The following is a 20,651-nucleotide window of genomic DNA, read 5'->3' as shown; positions in this document are numbered from 1 at the left end:
TATGATGGATGTTTTTATATAGATGTTTAATTTTTGAACGTCATTATAATATGAATTAAAAATATTTTTCAAAGGAAGAAGGAATATATTATATGATTTTTAGGTCTCATCCAGTATCTTCCCCGCCAAAATTAACGTTATATACGAAAAATCCTTGTCCACTTTGCGATGTATTAAAGAACGAGCTGCGTTTGCGTTTCTCTGGTCGTTATCAGTTAGAAGAAGTTGACATCACTGCGCAGGATAACGAGCGATATTTTGAGTTGTACAAGAACGACATACCATTCCTTTTTCTGGAGGGCCAATATTTGTGCAAACATCGATTAGATATTGATCTGTTAACAAGGAGACTCGACGAATTGACTTCGAGAAGAAAAAATACATAAAGCTAAAACTCGCATCGTTATTAACTTTATTAATTTTTTTATTACGTATCGTATATAATTACATATAAATCTAATTCTCTTCAAAATTTGAAATCCAGGTTCAAAACATGTGTCTTTTGGAAACTTTCGCCGGACATAAAATACAAAGGTCCTTATTAAAAAAAAAAAAACTTAAAATAATAATGAGGATAAAAAATATTCACAGTCCGGCAGCCATTAAAAAAATTTTCACAATGCAATATGTGTCAAAGACATACGTAGTTGGTACTTGTACATTGGTAGAAAAAGGTTTAAAAAATTATGCATTGCGATACAAAAGTTTTATCCGAGCGACAGCTCGCTTCCATAAGCAACGATTGTTTCAATTTAAATAATTTAAATTTAAAATATTAATATATATTTTTAAATACACATAAGTTACATATATATATATACACACACACACACACATATATATATATTTACATATACATATATATATATATATATAAATAATTTAAATTTAAAATATCAATATATATTTTTAAATACACACATATATATATATATATAAATGTAATATACTAGCATGTTACAAATTTTTATCTCGAAAATTATTATTTCTAAAGAAAAGTGTTTCAAATAAAAGTTGTAGGATTTCGAGGGAGAAATAAATCGACACTACTAATTTTTTCCTGAAGGGCAATTTTTAAGATCATTAAATTTTTAAATTGAATTACCATATTTTTAACAAAATTTATATAAAAAAATATGGTAGTTCTATTTAAAAAAATATAAATAATTTTGAAAATCGTCCTTTAGAAAAGAGTCAGAGCCAATAACCTTTCCCCCCCTCGAAATCATATAACTTATTTTATTTGAAACATTTTTTTTCTACAAAGATACAGTTGAAATAAATAAATAATTTCTGTTAAATTTAACAGATATCACATGTCCCAAACGGTCCACAGAATTTTTTGTGTTAATTTAATACGGATATATGTTAAATGGAGACATAAATACTGTGTTAACTTTTTAACACAAAATAAATGCAAGACTTCAAGTAATTAAAATTGTGTAAAATTAACATAGAGTTTTAATGTAAAAATTAACTAAAAATATGTTGATTTTAGATTTTATCATCTCCACTTATTTATTATAAAATAAATCAAAATTTTTTTGTGTAAATTTTAACAGATAAATCTTGTCACTAATAAAACAGAACACATTTATTGTGTAAAATTAAAAATATATAGATGCATATTGTTATTTTTACATCTTTTTCAGTTGTTTTAATAATTTAACATTTAAGTTCAATTAACACGACATTTATTATATTAAATAAACAAGAATTTTTGTGTTAAATATTTAACACAAAAATTTTACACTCGGAAAACAAATTTTTCTATACTGTGCGATATTTTTAGAGATAAAAAAATTCGTAATACTTTTTTTTATTTCAAATATTTAAAAATCTAATTTAAATTTTTATTTAAAGAATCACATTTAAATATTTAAAAATCGAAGGGAACGAAGGGAGGAGGATTTCGATTCTTTCTTTTAATTCGTCTCTTCTCTCCCTCTTTCTCTCGCCCTTGACGATCTCCCTTTCTCCACAATAGACCGGACCCGCTCCTTTCACCCTCCCGCCCCTCACGCGCGCGCGCGCGCACACGTGCGTGTGTGGGTGCGTGTGAATGGGTGAATGTGCAGACCGTTCGTCGGCGGCTCGTTCTTCCTCAGTGCGTGCCTTACGCGGGCACCGTGAAGTACTCGTTTTATATCCGCGCGCGGTTACGTGGCATGCGCGCGTTTTCCGGACGACGAGAGGGAAAAGAGAGAGAGAGAGAGAGAGAGAAGACAAAACATCGATAAGAAGATAAGAAAATACAGAAAGGGGTGTGTATATGTAAGACGCGAGGGAGGTGGAAGGAAAGAAGGGAGAGAGAAAGAAGTCGACGGTGAAGGAAGGTAAGAAGGAGAAGAAGAAGAAGAAGAAGAAGAGAGAGAGAGAGGAGGGAGAAAGAGGGAGACGAGTAAATAAGTAAAGGGGGCGAGTATCTCTCGCGCGCGTCTCGCGACCGCGTCGCTTTATTCTTCTGTCTCGTTTATCGATAAAAAGAGAGAAAAAAATACGGAAAACGAAGAAAGAAGCCCGTCTTCTTCTCTCCGTCCCGCGATCTAAACTCTTTCGGTGTATTTCCCGAAAAATTCGCTATAGTGTGTGGATCTTCAAAATAAGTGACTCCGTTATATCGATTCCGTCATCGATCGATCCTCGCGAACTCGGAGTCGAAATAATCTTCGAACAAGTATTTAAATCCTGTTGAAGAAATTGTGTATTAAAATCGTCGACTGGGTGAGTCACGCTTTTATACCCGACCTAGTTCCGTCATCTGTCAAACGCGAGCTGTCAAACACGCGACCTGAAGTTTGCCGCGTTCGCGGAAATTTGGCGGGATATTTTTTCCGGGGGAAGAAACACAAGAAAAAAAAACGCGAAAGAAGAGAATATTAATTCACGAGGGAGATTTCCGCTCCGGGAGAGAGAGGCCGCGTCGATCAGCGGAACAACCTGAAGTTGTTCGAGAACGAGATCTCGAGAAGGGGGAGGAGGAGAAGATATATCGTCTCCTCTTCGCTGTAGTTCGGGAACAAAACAAGAACGGAAGGTGTACACACACATACACACACACACATACGTGTGCATGACATGGATACAGGCAAGAATTGCATATACTTTGTTACGTTTTTTTTACACACGACTCTCGAACAAGGTCGCACGCGAGTGGAACGACCGTGATTTAAACGAATTATATTGTGCGCGTGCTCGATTCGACGAGGGAGACGGACGATGACATTATTATTATTATTATTGTTGCTCCTCTTCACGAATACGCGCAGTTGCTGGCCCGATCGGTCCTCCCTGGTCGGTTTTCTTCAGGAGGACGAGTTGCTACGAGGATCTCGTCCTACTCTCGAAGCTTGAATCGCTCCTTGGGCGTCTCCACGTGAAGAAGATAGGTACGTGTATACATATAAATAGGCGATATTATATATACTTGTTATTTGGTGAAAAAAAGGTTAAGTTATTTAGAAAGAGTAAACAAACATAAATATATATGTATATTTAAAAATGGTCCCCGTTAAAATTTTGGTGTTAAATATATTTAACACATTTATGTGTTAATTTAACATATATTATTGTTGTGTTAATTGAATTTATAAATGTTAAAAAATGGTAATGATTTAATCGACCAACTCTGGCAAATAAGTAAGTTAAACTAAATATTGAGTATATAAGGAGCTTAAAATCGATACGATAACATAGTTATTTCGTTTTCATACTATCATGTTATTTAGTTAAACTAAATATTGAGTATATAAGGAGCTTAAAATCGATACGATAACATAGTTATTTCGTTTTCATACTATCATGTTATTATATCATGTTATATTCTAAGATCGAATTTTTGTTTTTTAAAAAAATTGTGATTTACTTTGTTTTAAGAACATAGGTATGTTTGCGTATTAACGTGTGAAAGTTTCTATATATTTTATTATTTTTATTTTTCTTTACCCATAATTGTTAATGTTATATTACAGCACTTGATAAGGGCCGAAACCCACGGCCGAAACGTTGTAAAATTCAATAAAATTACTTATTTGCCAGAGTTGGTCGATTAAATCATTATCATTTTTTAATTATCGTCTGGTGACTTTTATAGTTTTATATCGTTATAAATGTTAAATTAGTTAAACAACTAAAAAAAATTTAAAAATAACACAATGTATATCTATTTTTAATTTTATTGTGGACTTCTGTGGAGGGTTTCTGTGGAAAAATTTCTGTAGACTGTTTGGGACATGTAATATTCATTTAATTTAATACAAATTTTTCAACTGTGCATATACATATTATATATGTCTTTCTACTATTTTTTTTACAAAATATATATATAAAGATTAAATACATAAAATATATATATAGATTTTTATATATTATATAAAATAAAATATATATATATATATATATATATGCATTTTATTTTAATATATATATAATATATATTTTATTTTAATTTATATATATATAATAATAACTTGATTTAATTAGTCTCTTTTTTATCAAATAACAAGTTCGGACTATTTCAAAAACATGCACGACGCATGTCATAATCACTGTATATATACATATATATATACATACAGTGATTATGACATGCGTCATGCATGTTTTTGAAATAGTCCGAACTTGTTATTTGATAAAAAAGAGACTAATTAAGTCAAGTTATTTAGGGAAAGATAAAGTAGAAAGATAAAAGATATTCTGCAGAATGAATACACACAGGGTGATTTATTTTAATCTTAAGACAGACAAATATTTCACAGATTTCACATGATTTTTGAAGAAAATATACTATATAAAAGTTGTAGAGTTTTGAAAGGAATATAATATCATAATTTGTTAGAATTTGTTTTTGGGTTTTGATGTTTATCAAGATCATTTAGAAGTCAATCTATTTTTTTATATAAAATAAAATAATTTTAATATATATATATCTATATCGGTTTATTGGTCATACCGCGATGTTCTTTGCGTCCACGAAATTAATTTTTTCGTTGGATTAAGAATAAAAATGACAATTATATAATACAAAAAAAGATTAAAAATAATATCCTCGGTTTGGATCTCTAATTCCTGCAATACCCCCTTAATTTAAACCCCCTGTAATGCTACAAGGCGAGAAAAATATCGGCCCGAAAGTCGGCTAAATCGGGAAATAATTTTAATTTTTTAAAATATAAATCTCTTTATATAAGAGTAGGATAATAAAAAAATGAATAGATTAAGACAAATCTTCTACTTTAATTTAATATAAACTGTAAAATGTCTAGTAAAATATTTATTTTTTGATTATCTCACCGCAATACTTTTATGCGTAAAATAATAAAAAAGTAAACTGATGTAAAGAAAATACATAATTGTTTTTGAAAAAGTATGTAATACCAGCATTATATGTATATTTTTTTTTAAAAAAATAACTTTTTTTACATCTTCTTATCTCAATACTTTTATACACAAATTAATGAGAGGAATCGATTCCTCTCATTAATTTGTGTATAAAAGTATTGAGATAAGACTATGGAAAAATGAATATTTTACGAGGTATTTTATAGTTTATGTCAAATTGAAATATCAAATCTTTTCTAATTTATTAATTTTTCTATTATCCTATTTTTATATATTGCGAAGAATGGATTTACATTAAAAAATAAATAAAATAAGAATTATAATTATATACAAAAATTTTTAATGATTTATGTACCTCTTATATATAGTGTGTGTATATATATGTGTACATATATATGTGAAAGAAGGTTGACATTTGCCAATCGCAATCGGATCACGGTCACCGGAGAAATAATTGCATAGAAGTTGACGAGAGCAGAAAACAGGAAAGAAATAAACAAAATCCTTTCTTTCCGCAAATGCGTGTATCGGGCTTCAGATTTAAACATTAGCGGAACTGAAAATATCCAGATCAGTGGATATATATTTCATCCGCGCTGTTTTTCGCGAAATAAACCCGTTGAATTAAAAATAGCTTAATTTATTGATAGAAAATTGCTTCGATTCTCATTTCTCAGCGTAAAAAAAGTGTTTAAAACAGTCAATAATAATTATAACTGAAAAGAGCTTCCTTTTTGTTATTATTTAAACATTTTCGCTTATATTCCTTGTTCGATATTATGTAGTGTCCGATTCAATCCAATAAGCTTAATCGATAAAATTCCTTTTTAATTTTAAAATGGTACAGAAGTTCTTGCAATTGTTTACGATGTACAAATGTCACATTTTAAGCCACTTTTACGAGTCGTAAAAGTTGTTATGTTTTTTTCTTGAAAAAAAAATAGTAAATTATTTACGCGCGCGAAGCGAAGACTGAATTTCCTTTTACAGACTTAGTACTTCGCGTTTAACTAAAGCAATTTTAACAACTAGTTGCGCCAGCAAAGACGCTCAGAAGTGGTTGGCCTTCGAGCCCGCATCGATCGGAGCTCCAACAATTGAACGCCAAACGACATCTTCAGAAAAGTTTCTTTGATCGATATTTTATTTATTTTTCTTCTATCTTAACTATATATAGATTATACTTATAACTATATCTAAAAAGTTAGAACTATATCTATTCTAGATCTAGATTATAATTATAACAATTTATAATTTTTTATTTATTTTTATACATATAATGAGAATAATCAGCCTAATACTTTGCAAAAATACGAAGAAAATTCTTTTTAAAAAATAAAATAAAATGGCCAAAATAATGGATAAAATAAAAAAAAATATTTTCTTTTAGATATTAATTTCTATTTTTATGCACGCTGTTCCTAAATATAGTAATATTAAATATAAATATATATAATAACGAGTCAATTTAATACTTTGCAAAGGCACGAAGAAAATTCTTTTTATAAGATAAAATAAAATGGACAAATATAATAATGGAGATACAATAAAAAAAAATAATTTTTTTGCTTAGATATTAATTTCTGTTTTTATATACACTGTTCCTAAATAGAGTAATATTAAATATAAATATAATATAAAATATTTATATTTCGAGACGATGTGTTATATAATACAATTTTTTATCCATTTATTTCTCAAAAATAATTTTCCTGATATCTTTGCGAGGTAGAATATTAAACTGATATTCATATTGATTACTTTTTTAATTGATTTGATTGCATATCTAGTAAAAAAAACATTCACCGTTATATTGATTATTTTTTAGATTATATTCACGTGGATATAGATTAGATTCTTCGGGAAAAGAGATAAATAGAAAGTTGATTAATTTTGTTCTACCATCGTCCGTAAACTGCATCACGTATTTTATTTTGTATATATTTTTGTGCTGTTTTTTTAATTGTGCATTCCGTGCGCAACAACTAATTATTATTATAATTACTCGCGGGAGGTAGCGAGAATATACTAATACGAAAAGTTAGGAATTAAGCAGGTGATATGCACTTTGTTTATTACTTATTAACTGCCGCACATGTTTCGCGTTTATGACCGTGATCCAGCTGCGTGTGCGCTATTTGCTCAATGTACCGAAACTAAATATTTGCTCCGGGAACACGGAGGTTGCGGACAAAAGTTCCGCGGTCATTATTGAATGCTCCAATTTCGCGATCGTGGATTTGTTTGTTGTCGAACGGCCACGCCTTTTTTCGTATTATCGGGATTCATCGTGTGATGATCTTTTTTTGTTGATTCAAATGTTTTTGACATTTTAAAACGAACATAAATTTATTTTATATAAAAAAATTATATATAAATTATACATATATAAAATTATATATAATTATATATAAATTATAGAAAAAATTTTCTATAAAAAATTATATACAAAAATAATATAATATAAAAAATTACATAAAATTATATATAATTATATATAAATTATATAAAAAATTTTAAAATTGATAAATTAATTGAGAATATATAATATAATCCTGGATATTTTTCAGCTTTTTCCACGATGATATACGATCCGAAAGTTGAATCTAAACTCGGGATGTAATTACATTTCTTATTAAAAATGACAAAATTTTAATGAATCAGGATTATAGGGAGAGAGGATAAAGAGAGATAAAACTATTATTTGTTTAATTTTAAATGTCGAGGGTGGAATGAGAGATTCTTCGGTACTTTGGCGAAAAATGGTGATTTAACTTTTTAATAAAGAGAAGTTTTTATTGTTATGAGAGAATACGTTCTCTTTTTTTACGATTTAATATATAGAAGCGGGATATTGCAGCATACTTTGTACGTATCTGACAAGAGAACCTCGCGAAACTGAAAATTCTGATTTTCACGAAACTCTACATACATATAAAAGGGATAAATAGACGACTTTAGACATTTTTAGTTGCTGATCAAAAATTCTAAATTGTGAATTCATCCTTCAGCTGCTTTTTGCTATTCTTGATATATCTTGAAAAATACTCGATAGATATCAAAAAATGTTTTATGCAAAAAGTTTCGTAGTTATAACAGTCATTTCTATTTAATCACATTAATGAAATTTTGAAGAAATAATTTTTTTTAAAGATTAAAAAAAATTCAAAAATTATTTTTAAAATATTTTATTAATGTGATTAAATAGAGATATTTTTACCGCGCATGAAACTTTTGTGTAAAACATTTTTTGATATCTCGAATGCTTTTCGAAATACATATATCGAAAAAAGCAAAAAGCTGTTCTACATATATGGGATGGTTTCATCCTTTATTTAGAATCATTTTTAGAATCATTTATAGGCAACAGTTTAAAAGTTTTGAATCTTTTTATTTCCCCTACATTTCTCCCTTATTTTTATATAATAAAGAATCAGCTTAATATTTTGCAAAGACACAAGAAAAATTCTTTTTAAAAAAATAAAATAAAATGTACAAATATTTTATAATGGATAAAATAGAAAAAAAATATAATTTTTTTTCTCTCAAAGTCTTATAGAGTCATTTTTAGGCAACATTTAAAAATGTCTCAATATATCTATTCATTCCCTCTACATCTGTATAATGTTCCATCAAAATCAGAATCTTCGGATTCGCGAGGTTCCTTTGTGATATGAAAAGATGCAACGCATTTTGCAGTAACATAAGCTTACATTGTGTCGCGTTTCTGCAGCTAATTATTTTTTTTACGTCAAGAGACAATTCGTCAAAAGACGACCCACTCGAATTCATTGTACGCGCATTTCTCAAGAGAACAGAACGAAAAGGACGTTTCCCTTGAATAGCCAACGCACACACACAGCTGCTATTAACTATTTAACTCTCGAACGGTCATCGTCTCGTCGCAGCTGTTTAAAAATTACCCGCAAGGCGACCGCGTCGTTCGTCACGCTAATCAGTTACGATGTTGTAATTACGACGCATCGATGTATGAGGCCGCAGGCCTCGTATTTTCGAACAAAGAGTCACTCGACAGTTTTGCGTTCGCATCAGTAAACTGAACTGCGCGTGTATTTTATCTTCAGATATTCATTTTCCTTTTTTTTTGCTTTCTGGTGTTATCGCGCGTCTGTTTCACATTTAACGTATCGGCATATTTTTACATTCAGTCGAACGCGACGATCAAGCTTATGTAATTATTTATGTAATTTTCGGATTACAATTACGAAATAAGCAATCTTTGTTGTTTTTGTTTTGTATATTAAGTGTGCACATGTGCAGAATTTTATTCATGAAAAATTGAAGCAGCCGGGCGCGTAATGAAATATCCAATGTGCACGAAAATACGGAAAATGCGGAAAAGGCGCACTAGGAAGCGACTCGACGCGACGTAAGTAAGTGCATTCTTCAGACGTGGGAGCGCGATCCTCGGGCGCGCACTAAAACGATATACTGGGTGGTCCCAGTGTCACAGTATCCGTCTACTTTCTTTAAAGTGAAGACTAGAAGCGATGATGCACGATTTCTCGATCAATGAATATTCAATAATAATTGAAATATATATTATATAATTCTTATATAATATTAACAAATATTAAATATTTATACATATATATATACAATTATTATATTTATTAATATAATTAATATATACAATAATAATTTATATAACAAAAATTATCGAATTATTTGAAGTGTCAGTTCTCTCAAGTGAATATCACGCGACCGTAGTATAAAAACTTTTTTAATTTTTATTTCTCAATTTTTTTTAGATTGCTTTTTTAAATCTTGTCGACATGAACTTACGATCGACGATATTTGCTTGAATCGGGAGGAAGTGCACGCGTGATCTCCGACACACCCTGTAAAGTTGCTGTCAACGAGCGTGTCGGGCGTGTATGACCTGTCTTGCTCTCCCGCGTGGCGCGATTAAAAGTTCAACGAACGCGTGCGGTCTCCCTTCATTGATCACCGCGGCGATGATGAATCAGAAGAGTCGCGTAAACGAAGAGGATGCGTTGCAGTAATTGGATATCGTCGGCCGAGAGAAAGTATTGTTCACGTGTGAAAAGTGTTAATTGTTCCGACTTTATTGTATGTACATACTACATACTTACTATATATATATATATACATATATACATATCATATATTTTTTTATTATATTAATTTTTTTATTTTATATTTTATAATTATTAGTATTTTTCTCAAAATCAGTTTCGAGTCAGTCTCGAAAAAAAAAAAAAAATATATATATATATATATATATATATATATATATATATATTAACTTTATTAACTTTAACAGATAAGAGTCTAATTGAAAAATTTCTATTTATTGTCTGTTTGCACTTTCCTTTTTTTGTAAAAAAAATTTTTTAACTTTATTTGAGATAAGACTGATAAGAGTTTACTTGATATTCAAATTTCTATTTGAAAAATAATATTATATTATATATTATTATATATTATTATCTGTTTCTATTTGTAAAATTTAGTTTGATAAAAAAAACTCTATTTGCCTGTAATTTAACGATTATCCATCTTTTTCTTGTAAAAAAAACTTTTAAGTTCATAGAGATAAGAGTCTACGTAAAATTTAAATTTTTATTTGAAGACGAATATTTGTGTTTATTTTTTTTTAATTTATTTTTGTGAAATCATTTATTTTCCGTAGCCTATAACTTGATCCATCTTCCCTTTTTTCTTTTTAGCAAAAAAATATTTAAATTAGTATTAATTCCATTCATGTAAAAAACGGTTTATAAAAAAATTGAATATGATTTTTATTAAATTAATTTTTCCTCAATCTATTTTTACTTTCTAAATTTATTGTATTATTATTATCATTAAATTGATTCAGCGATTTATTTATAAAAATATATATCTTGTCACATATATTTAAAAATAAAAACTAATACAGGCCTTTTCAAAATTCATCATCGAATCAATACTCAACGTATATATATGTATATGTCATATTAGTCCAGAATATTGAACGTTATCTTGAAGTACATCTTGCAAAGAGAATACACGGCAATATTGTCAATTTTATTTAACGTTATCGAAATGATAGAGAGAAAGCGCCGCCGGCCGAGTAATTGTATACAATTACATCATTTGTTTGCTCTCCGGAGCCGGATCGTGAGAACCAGGTCTAACCGAGCGTTTAAACACGCCGGTTAAATTCGTGTGCGCGCATCACGAACACATGAACGAGCCGCCTCATATCGTCCGTATGTGTTATATATAAAGCGCGTCAGCGGTAATTAATCAGCGCGCGAGTCGACGAAGCTAAATGGAGCCGGCCATACGGATCCATCATATCGCTCCGCGTGAATTCCACGAGTTCTCTGGCGTGTGTCGGATTTATTTATTTATGGAATTTACGCTCTTATTTGTCCATTTTTCAGCATCGAAACAATTAGCCACGCTAATTAATTTTGCCGTGTTTCAGAATCGCTAATTAGCGGCGCGTGGATGGATAATTAGAGAGAGAAGCGGGGGACATATTTTTACTTTAAAAATGTTTTACTTTGTTCAGAAATTTGCTAAATGAATATTTAATCGAAATTTATTGCTATACATCAAGGTTGGGTAAGTTTATTATTTTTTTGAACTAAATTAATTTAAAGTTCGACAATATCAAATAATACTTATAATTTGCTTGTATATTGTTAACAACAAATAACTTATTTAAAGACCAACACAAAGAGCACTTATTAAGGTGATATAAAATAAAATAAACGATTTATTTCATATATATTACAAATAAACGTTTCGACCGCACGCAGCTTTCTTCAGTAAAAATTCCATTCAAATCAATTTACTATATATCATGAAGTTAATAGTCTTTCGTTAATATGAGTCGAGAATTAAAAACAAATATAATATATATCGCTCATTTACTGAATAGCCTCCTTAAAACCAAGAGCTATATTGCTACATGCTATCTGGTAAAATGATAGATAACAATGATTTGTTGTTCTCATTAGATGTGGTATCGCTTTTCACCAACGTACCTCTGGATCTTGCGATTAACGCTATTAATGATAGGTGGGAGCATATTGAAATGAATACAAAAATACCTAAAAAAGAATTTATAGAAGGGATAAGGTTCATTTTAACGTCCACATATTTCACATTCTTAGACAAGACATACAAACAAACATTTGGGACCCCCATGGGCTCTCCACTGTTCCCGATTATAGTTGATTTGGTTATGCAGGATTTAGAAGACAGTTTTGAAATTGTTAAACATCAGCTGTACTTTTTATTTTCGATACGTTAATGACATAATATTGGCCACTTCTGGTGAGAACTTGAATCTAATTGTAAATTACTTTAATAATTATCACGATAGACTCAAATTTACTGTTGAACGAGAGGTTAACCGTAGCCTGAGTTTTTTTAGACTTGTCAATTAAAATAAAAAATGATATGATACACATAGATTGGTATCAAAAAGATACTTTTCAGGAAGAACTCTATCATTCTTTTCTTATCATCCATTGTGCCACAAGATTGGTATAATTTACAACTTAGTAGATAGATGTTTATATATATCCACAATTTTTTGACAAAAACTTGGAATTAATTATTAGTATATTAATAAGCAACGGTTATCCTCTTGATCTCATTTTCAACAAGATTAATCATCGAATAGGACATCTCATTTCCAAGAAAAGCATTGTAAATAGAGATATTACCGCTAAACAAATAGATAATTCAGATAATGAATCAGTATATAAAAAATTATTTGTTATTCCATACATTAACAAAATATCAGAAATGATTGTCTCTTCGGTTAAAAATAAGGACCTCACAATAGGATAGAGATGTTTTAATAAACTTGACAAAATCATTAAGATACATAAAGATAAAAATGAACACTCGTGTAACTCAAATGTAGTGTATAAGATAAATTGTAATGATTGTAACGCATCATATATAGGACAAACGAAGAGACAATTGCAGAGTAGAATAAAAGAGCATAGAAACAATATTAAATTAGATTTGATTAGACATTCGGTAATTTCTGAACACATATTAAATAAACAATATACATTTAAACAATGTTAAAATTTTAGATAGTGAAATTAATTATCATAAAAGACTCATCTCTGAGATGTTACATATTAAGGAACAAAGAAATGGTTTGAATTTAAATAAAGATACCGAATTACTCAGTGAATTTTATTTTGATATTTTAGACAAAATAGCAAACATTTAATATAAACATATAAGACAAATAGGTCGTCAGAGACATTCTTAGATCAAACCTAATACACACATAACTAAGATCGAGCACAGTTGGAAATGAGAGGTCTTGTCATACGTGACTTTCTTTGAAGAACAACATATATTATAAGTAAGCGTGTGAATTTTATTACTATTTTAACTTGTGACATAGCACTAATTTATTTATTTATTCATTAATCATAGTGCGGTTAACAACTATTTCTCGCATAGAATCGAAGAAATTGTACGGAATCTTTCCAACATCTTAAATGTTGTTTAGTATGCACAAGTTCAGCGATATATATTATATTTGTTTTTAATTCTCGACTCATATTAACGAAAGACTATTAACTTCATGATATAGAAAATTGATTTGAATGGAATTTTTACTGAAGAAGGCTGCGTGCAGTCGAAACGTTTATTTGTAATATATATGGAATAAATCGTTTATTTTATTTTATATCATCTTCATAAGTGCTCTTTGTGTTGGTCTTTAAATAAGTTATTTGTTGTTAATTTAAAGTTAATGGCTTATAAAATTAATTTTGTTATGTTAAAAGTTGCATGTGAAAACTAATTCAGTTTAAAGTCGAGTTAAGATTAAATTAATTTAAGTTCAATTAAATGTTAATTTTTAGAAAGATTATTTATATTAAATTAAAATGTCATAACTTTAAAATTTTTTAATTTAATATTTTTTGTTAATTTTTTAAATTTATATAAAAAATTAACATAAACAATTATATTTAAGACCCAGCAAAAATTTAGTTTCTTTTATATAGAAATGTTTTTTTTTCGTAATTAGAATAATGAAAAAAAAATTAACAGTACCTTTATTTATTTAATCATTCTTGTAAGAATGACATACATTATAGAACGATAATTTTTAATTAAAATTTAGTCGCTATTAAAAATTAATTGTCCAATGTTTAAGATTTATAGAAAAGTTATAGTTAGTTAGTAGAAAAGTTATAGAAAGTTATAGAAAAAGATAATGAAATATTCAGAAATGAAAAGAAATAGGAAAAAATTAATAAGTTTAAGTTTAAAAATAACTAGTTTAAGTTAAAAATTAACTTATTTTAGATTAACTAAGCTATGCTAAAAAGTATTCACTTTTTAACTTTTTATTTAATTTGTAACTAATTAACTAATTACTACCCAACCTTGTCATATAAATTAAAAAAAAAAAAGTCGACACTGCACATTTGACAAGTATTGCTAAATAATAAAAGTCCCTAGAAGAAGACGAGGGGTATTTTTATTTTGCATCGCGAGAATATAATAAAAAAAAAATTTTATAATTATCACACACGACTGTTTGCAGCGTCAAAAGCATCGACGCAAATCACTCGCTTCGCAATTAGTATTTCGTCGTTAATCGTCCCTGACAATTATGAACGCATCGACGACGCATCATCCTCTCGGATCGCGGTTCAGTCGTTTGCGATACGGATCGGATTTATAAACGATATTACGCATCAATCTCAACGATATGGCGATATTTGGTGTATTTTTGCGCGACCTTCTCCGATATATTCGAAACGGTGAGTTATCAGGTATCAGGAGGAAAAAAGAACGTCGAAGAGAGAAATTGACGCGATTATAGGATTCGAGCGAGATGGTGAGAATTTTCTCTCTCCGATCAGAGATTTCTTGCAACGGGTCGGGCGAATCTAGGACAGGTTCAGAAGGTTACTCATGAAAAATTGCCGGCACACTTTGTCCTGTTAATCATTTTAGATGAATCTCTCCAGGTGTAATCACCGGTTTAAATTACAATGGTGCTCAACATAAATATCGCGCGGTTCTACGACATGCGTGCATATTCTTCTCAATTATCAAATTTACATTGCAAATATTTTCACATAGAAATAATTTGTATCCGGTAACAAATTATATATTATTATATATGTATATATTTTTAAATAGAGGGCGAAGTAGGAAAAGAAAATGTAATTTTTAACAGAAATGTATAAAATGGAAATATTTAAAATATTTTAGATATTTAAATCAGTATTTTTTAAATCTAGAACTATCATAAAAAGTTTGCGTAATTAACGACACGTGCATTTTTTCTCCTTAAGTAATTTTTCATTGCAAATATTTTCACATGGAAAATTATATCTAATATCAATTTTATATATATATATATTTTTTTATTATAATTAAACACATGTTAATATGAACTTTTTTTATTCAAAATGGTCCATACTACAACCTCCTAGTATGCAGTATGTACCTTTCTTCCTGAAACACCCTGTACATGTATTTTTTTTAAATGGGAAGGAAGGCAAAGACAGAAATGCAATTTTTAATAAATATGTATAAAACGAATGGAAGATATTTAACACATTTAAACACAGTAGGAAAATTTGTGTTTTCTTGTTAAAAACGGTCCCTATTAAAATTTTTGTGTTAAATATTTAACACATTTATGTGTTAATTTAACACATTGCTGTTAATTGAACGTAAATGTTAAATTATTAAGACAACTGAAAAAAGATGTAAAAATAACACGATGTGCATCTATTTCCAATTTTACACAATAAATATGTTTTGTTTTATTAGTGACAAGATTTATCTCTTAAAATTTACACAATAAAATGTTGATGTTTTATTTTATAATCTAAATAGGGATGATAAAATCTAAAATTAACATATTTTTAGTTAATTTTTATATTAAAACTATGTTATTAATTTTACACAAAATTTATTTTAAATTACTTGAAGTTTTGCATTTATTTTGTATTACAATATTAACACAGTATTTATGTCTCCATTTAACATATCCATATATTATATTATGTTAAACTAACACAAAAATTTGTGTGGACCGGTTGGGACATGTGATATTTGTTAAATTTTACACAAATTTTTCAACTTAGTGTATAGTCATAGTTTTAGCAATATTCAATATTAATTAAAATGAGAAACCTTGTATAACATTTATATAGCTTTATAAAAAATTCTTGTTCGTAGTTTAATAAACTACGAAAACTCGAGTTATTCGTAAAAAAATGATTGAAAAATCATGAAATTATTTTTGCGCGATAGAAATAACTTTAGAAAATTGAAATTTTTTTCAAAATTATTAAATAATTTTGCAATAGAAAAATAACAATTACATTTAACAAAAATTTTTCAACCGTGCTTTTATCATTGCAGACGTAAATCGTCGCAAGATGGCGTCTAACGAGGACGGCGATCTGATTGATCTCGGAAACGATGCCTGCGTACCACGTGTTGCGGTGGAGGACGCGACACCCGAGGAACAGGAGCACCTGCTCGACGTGTGTCCCCCGAAACTGGAGCGGAAGCTTTTCCTCACCAGGCGGCAGGAGCAAGTCCCGGACAGCGTCGACAAGGGTGACATTCTGGTGACCTTGGGTCACGATCAGGTGGTACCGATTCGCAAGAGGATCGACGTGGTCTCGTCCGACACGATTAAGCGGATTCGCGACATCACGAAGAATCTCGAGCCGGTGATACGCAGAACTTCTCGCTCGAACATCATCAGCGAGGAGACCCAGGACACGGTGGACCACGGGATGACCTTGGACCGCGAGGACGAGACTTATGAGACGCGGGAGATAAACAACGCCTTTGACTTCCTCGCCGAGCACGATGACGACCATGAAGACCGGGCGGAAACGAGTCCGAAGAACGTCTCCGCGCGTCTCTTGAAGGAGGACCCGGTCAGTCATCCCTTCGAGTCGTCGTCAGGGACCTCGAGCGAGGAAACGGTCGGTGGAAGTGACGCGGAGGAGAGGATGAATCACGTCCAGCTGGACAATCCGGCTTTCGAGGCCTCGCCGGATTCGAGGAAGGATCCCTCTCGCGAGGACGATCCGGTCGAGGAGCCGCGCGCGAGGATCCTGAAGAGACGAGGTCATGAGGACGTCGCGTTCGAGCGCGGAAGCAAGAAGCGATTCTTACGAGAGCCCCACCGGAAATCGTGGACGGAAGGGACGAGATTGAATGATGCGTCATCCCTCATCGACGAACTTCCCGGCATCGATAGATCCACCAGTCTCGATCGTCAATATCGATGTTCAGCGGCGACTTCAGACGTCCGCAGTGGATTGTCCAGCTTTCTCACGAGGTAAGAGAAATGTCTATCGTATTTCTATATTTTTTCTGAATTCGAAGCTTAAAAATTCAATGCGACACTAGTGGTGATCGCGTGAACTATCATAAATGGCCGCCGCGAATATACATACATCTAACATTATCTTATTTTTTATCATTATTATTTGAAAAATTAATTAATAATGTTCCAGTGATCACATGAGATTCTGATGTCAAGGTACTTATTTGTGCACATAAGGAATATAAATCTATTCTTTCTTGACTTTTCATAGTTACACCGTACATAATAATCATGCCGGAATTTATAACATTCTGGCTTTCGATCATATTCTTTGATGAAGGCGTAGCTTTTGTATAATCACAGAGTGTGTCTAGCCGCAATAACAACAGCTTTTTCATTAAAACAATTTATTTTTACACTTAAAACTGTTGTTGTATATTCGCGGCGGCCATATTTGCTTCAGTAGCGCCTCTCTTACCGCGGTGGACGTTTTTTTCGTTAATAGGAAGTGTTTTCGAGTATATTTGAGTTTTTTTTTGGTGGAGAGGAAGGAAATTGTACTACAGTTTTTCGTGAAAATTATATAAGTCCATTTTAATTAATAGTCGAATGTTGCTGAAGTTATGCCAATATAAAGAAAATATTTTATATAAAAATTAAAAGATGAAAAAAAAACAGTTGATAATCTTTAATTTTAATTAAAGTAATTTTTTAAAGTTATTTGAGTATATAATTTGCAACTAGCGCTACCTATTTTTTTTTTAAATAATTTCTCTCATTATCTTATGCATAAAAGTATTGAGATAAAATAATCGGAAAATGTTTATTTTATAAGATATTTTATAGTAAAGTTTTATGTAAAATTATATTTCACTGAAACACAAAAAATATCTCTTAAATTATTAATTTTTTTGATCATCCTATACTTATAACTTTTCAATGCCAAATATTGCGAGAAACTTTTATATAAAATAATTAGAGTAATTTTATAAAAAAAAAGAATAACCGTGATTTTGAAAAATGACTTTTGTTAGTTCAAATTCAATATTATCAACTTTATTCTTTCGAAATTTTTAAACTTTTGTAAAATAAAATATTTTCTCGTTACACGGTTGAAAAAATTTTTTATTTCTTCTTAAAATCCCCTTGTTAAAATTTTTGTGTTAAATATTTAACACATATACGTGTTAACTGAAAAAAATGTAAAAATAATACAATGTGTATCTAGTTTTAATTTTGCACAATAAATATGTTTTCTGTTTTATTAGTGATAAGATTTATCTGCTAAAATTTAAAAATGTTGATTTTATTTTACAATATAAGTAGGGTAGTGATAAAATGTAAAATTAACATTTTTTTCAGTTAATTTTTACATTAGAACCATGTTAATTTTATACAAAAATTATTTTAAGATTACTTGAAGTTTGCATTTATTTTATGTTAAAATATTAACACAATATTCGTGCCACATGTCCATATTATGTTAAATTTACACAAAAATTTCTGTGGACTATTTAGGACATGTGATATTTGTTGAATTTAACACAAATTTTTCAATTGTGTATAGTCATAATTTTAGCAATATTCAATAATAATTAAAATGAGAAACTTTGTATAATATTGCTTTAAAAGTAACTTTAGAAAATTCGACATTTTTAAAAATCATTAAATAATTTTTCAATGGAAAAACAACAAGTACGTTCGAATTGTCAAGTTTCTCGACTTCCTGTCGAAGACTGCGATATTTTTGCGACAGCCTCCGTCTTTTCCTTATTTGCGTAAAATAATCATCCGACTCGGTGAAGGTTTCTCACGGCGAACGAGTATCGTATAGCCGCTATACGTCCGCGACTTGGATGTATATATAAGAATTCGCGAAATAATAGACTCGAATGCGTCGGCAGGAAGAAGCGCGCTTTCGTGCCGGAAGTATTTACATAGGCCCGACTTAACGAGCGTGCAAACTGTTTCGATTCAGACTCGCTCGACGAGCGTAACACGTCGTCTTATAGCGGCAACATGCACAAAATCTCCTCGTCGATCGAAGTGCATGTAACGACCTGACAATGAAAATGCAGATCCTCTTTGACAACCGCGAAATGCATTGCATTTGCCCTGCCTTTCAAGTTATTAGCATAAGTGCAAGCTCGAGGATATTAGAGAGTAGATCTTTCGAGGTGGTTGCGCTCTCAACCAACTTGGAATATTCATTGAATATTTCTATATTCGTTTCGCTAAGTGTCATTTTCCTTCTCTTTCTGTCGTAAAATTGTGAAAATTTTCAACCAAATATACAGGGTGTCCCAGTTTAATTAATATAGTCGAATATCGATCCTCAAATGACCTTAGTTAAGATTCAAGATTGTTAACTATTTTCTCCCTCGAAAACTTTCAACTTTTAAAATGGGACACTCTGTAAATCTAAAAATGGGATCGTTTTTTTATAATTGTATAATTTTAATTATAGTCGAATATTGATCTTCAAATGACCTTGAAAAATGACCTTAGTTAAAATTCAAGATTGTCAACTATTTTCTCCCTCGAAAACTTTCAATTTTTAAAATGGGACACTGTATATCTAAAAATGGGGTCGTTTTTTTGTTGTTTAATTACGATATGACAATGATATAATAAATTATAGCGATCTTTGAATGTTGAACTCGCAATTATCGTAAAAATATTTCTTTCAATTAAGAACATCGAAAGTTAATATATTGAAGAAATTCGCTCTCTCTGGTGATAGTAAGACTTTCTAGCAGCAACAGGGTCCGAACATTCGAACTTACAGATATAGATATACATATAAATCTTGGCTCGAAGGAGAAAAAATTATGACGGTCAAGTTGTAAAAGTACAAAACGACATTGTAGACACACAGAGTAAATGGATTTTCACGATGATTCGCGCAACGGTATATCGCGAGGCGAACATTCACATAAGCACTCACAATCGACACGCGATGAATTAAAGCCCCGCT

At 30.2% G+C, this 20,651-nt stretch overlaps 1 protein-coding gene across 2 annotated transcripts in view; it reads left to right on the top strand.

The window, feature by feature from the left end:
* Positions 1-2,121: 2,121 nt before the first annotated feature.
* Positions 2,122-20,651, top strand: part of bdg (sodium-dependent transporter bedraggled) — a 93,769-nt gene continuing 75,239 nt past the window's right edge. The window contains exons 1-2 of one of the 2 annotated variants that reach the window (XM_085485696.1): positions 2,122-3,389; positions 16,750-17,686. In XM_085485696.1, coding sequence (XP_085341822.1) covers positions 16,767-17,686 — 920 coding nt within the window. In that variant the 5' untranslated portion in view covers positions 2,122-3,389; positions 16,750-16,766. Of the gene's footprint in view, positions 3,390-16,749; positions 17,687-20,651 lie in introns of those variants that run through there. The other variant, XM_085485695.1, reaches the window with a different exon arrangement.

The sequence above is a fragment of the Nylanderia fulva genome, unplaced genomic scaffold (assembly GCF_048542155.1).
Source record: "Nylanderia fulva isolate GAGA-0341 unplaced genomic scaffold, ASM4854215v1 Scaffold39, whole genome shotgun sequence".
NCBI lineage: Eukaryota > Metazoa > Arthropoda > Insecta > Hymenoptera > Formicidae > Nylanderia > Nylanderia fulva.
Note: the sequence above shows the minus strand (reverse complement) of the source record. Positions and strands in the feature narration are given on the sequence as shown.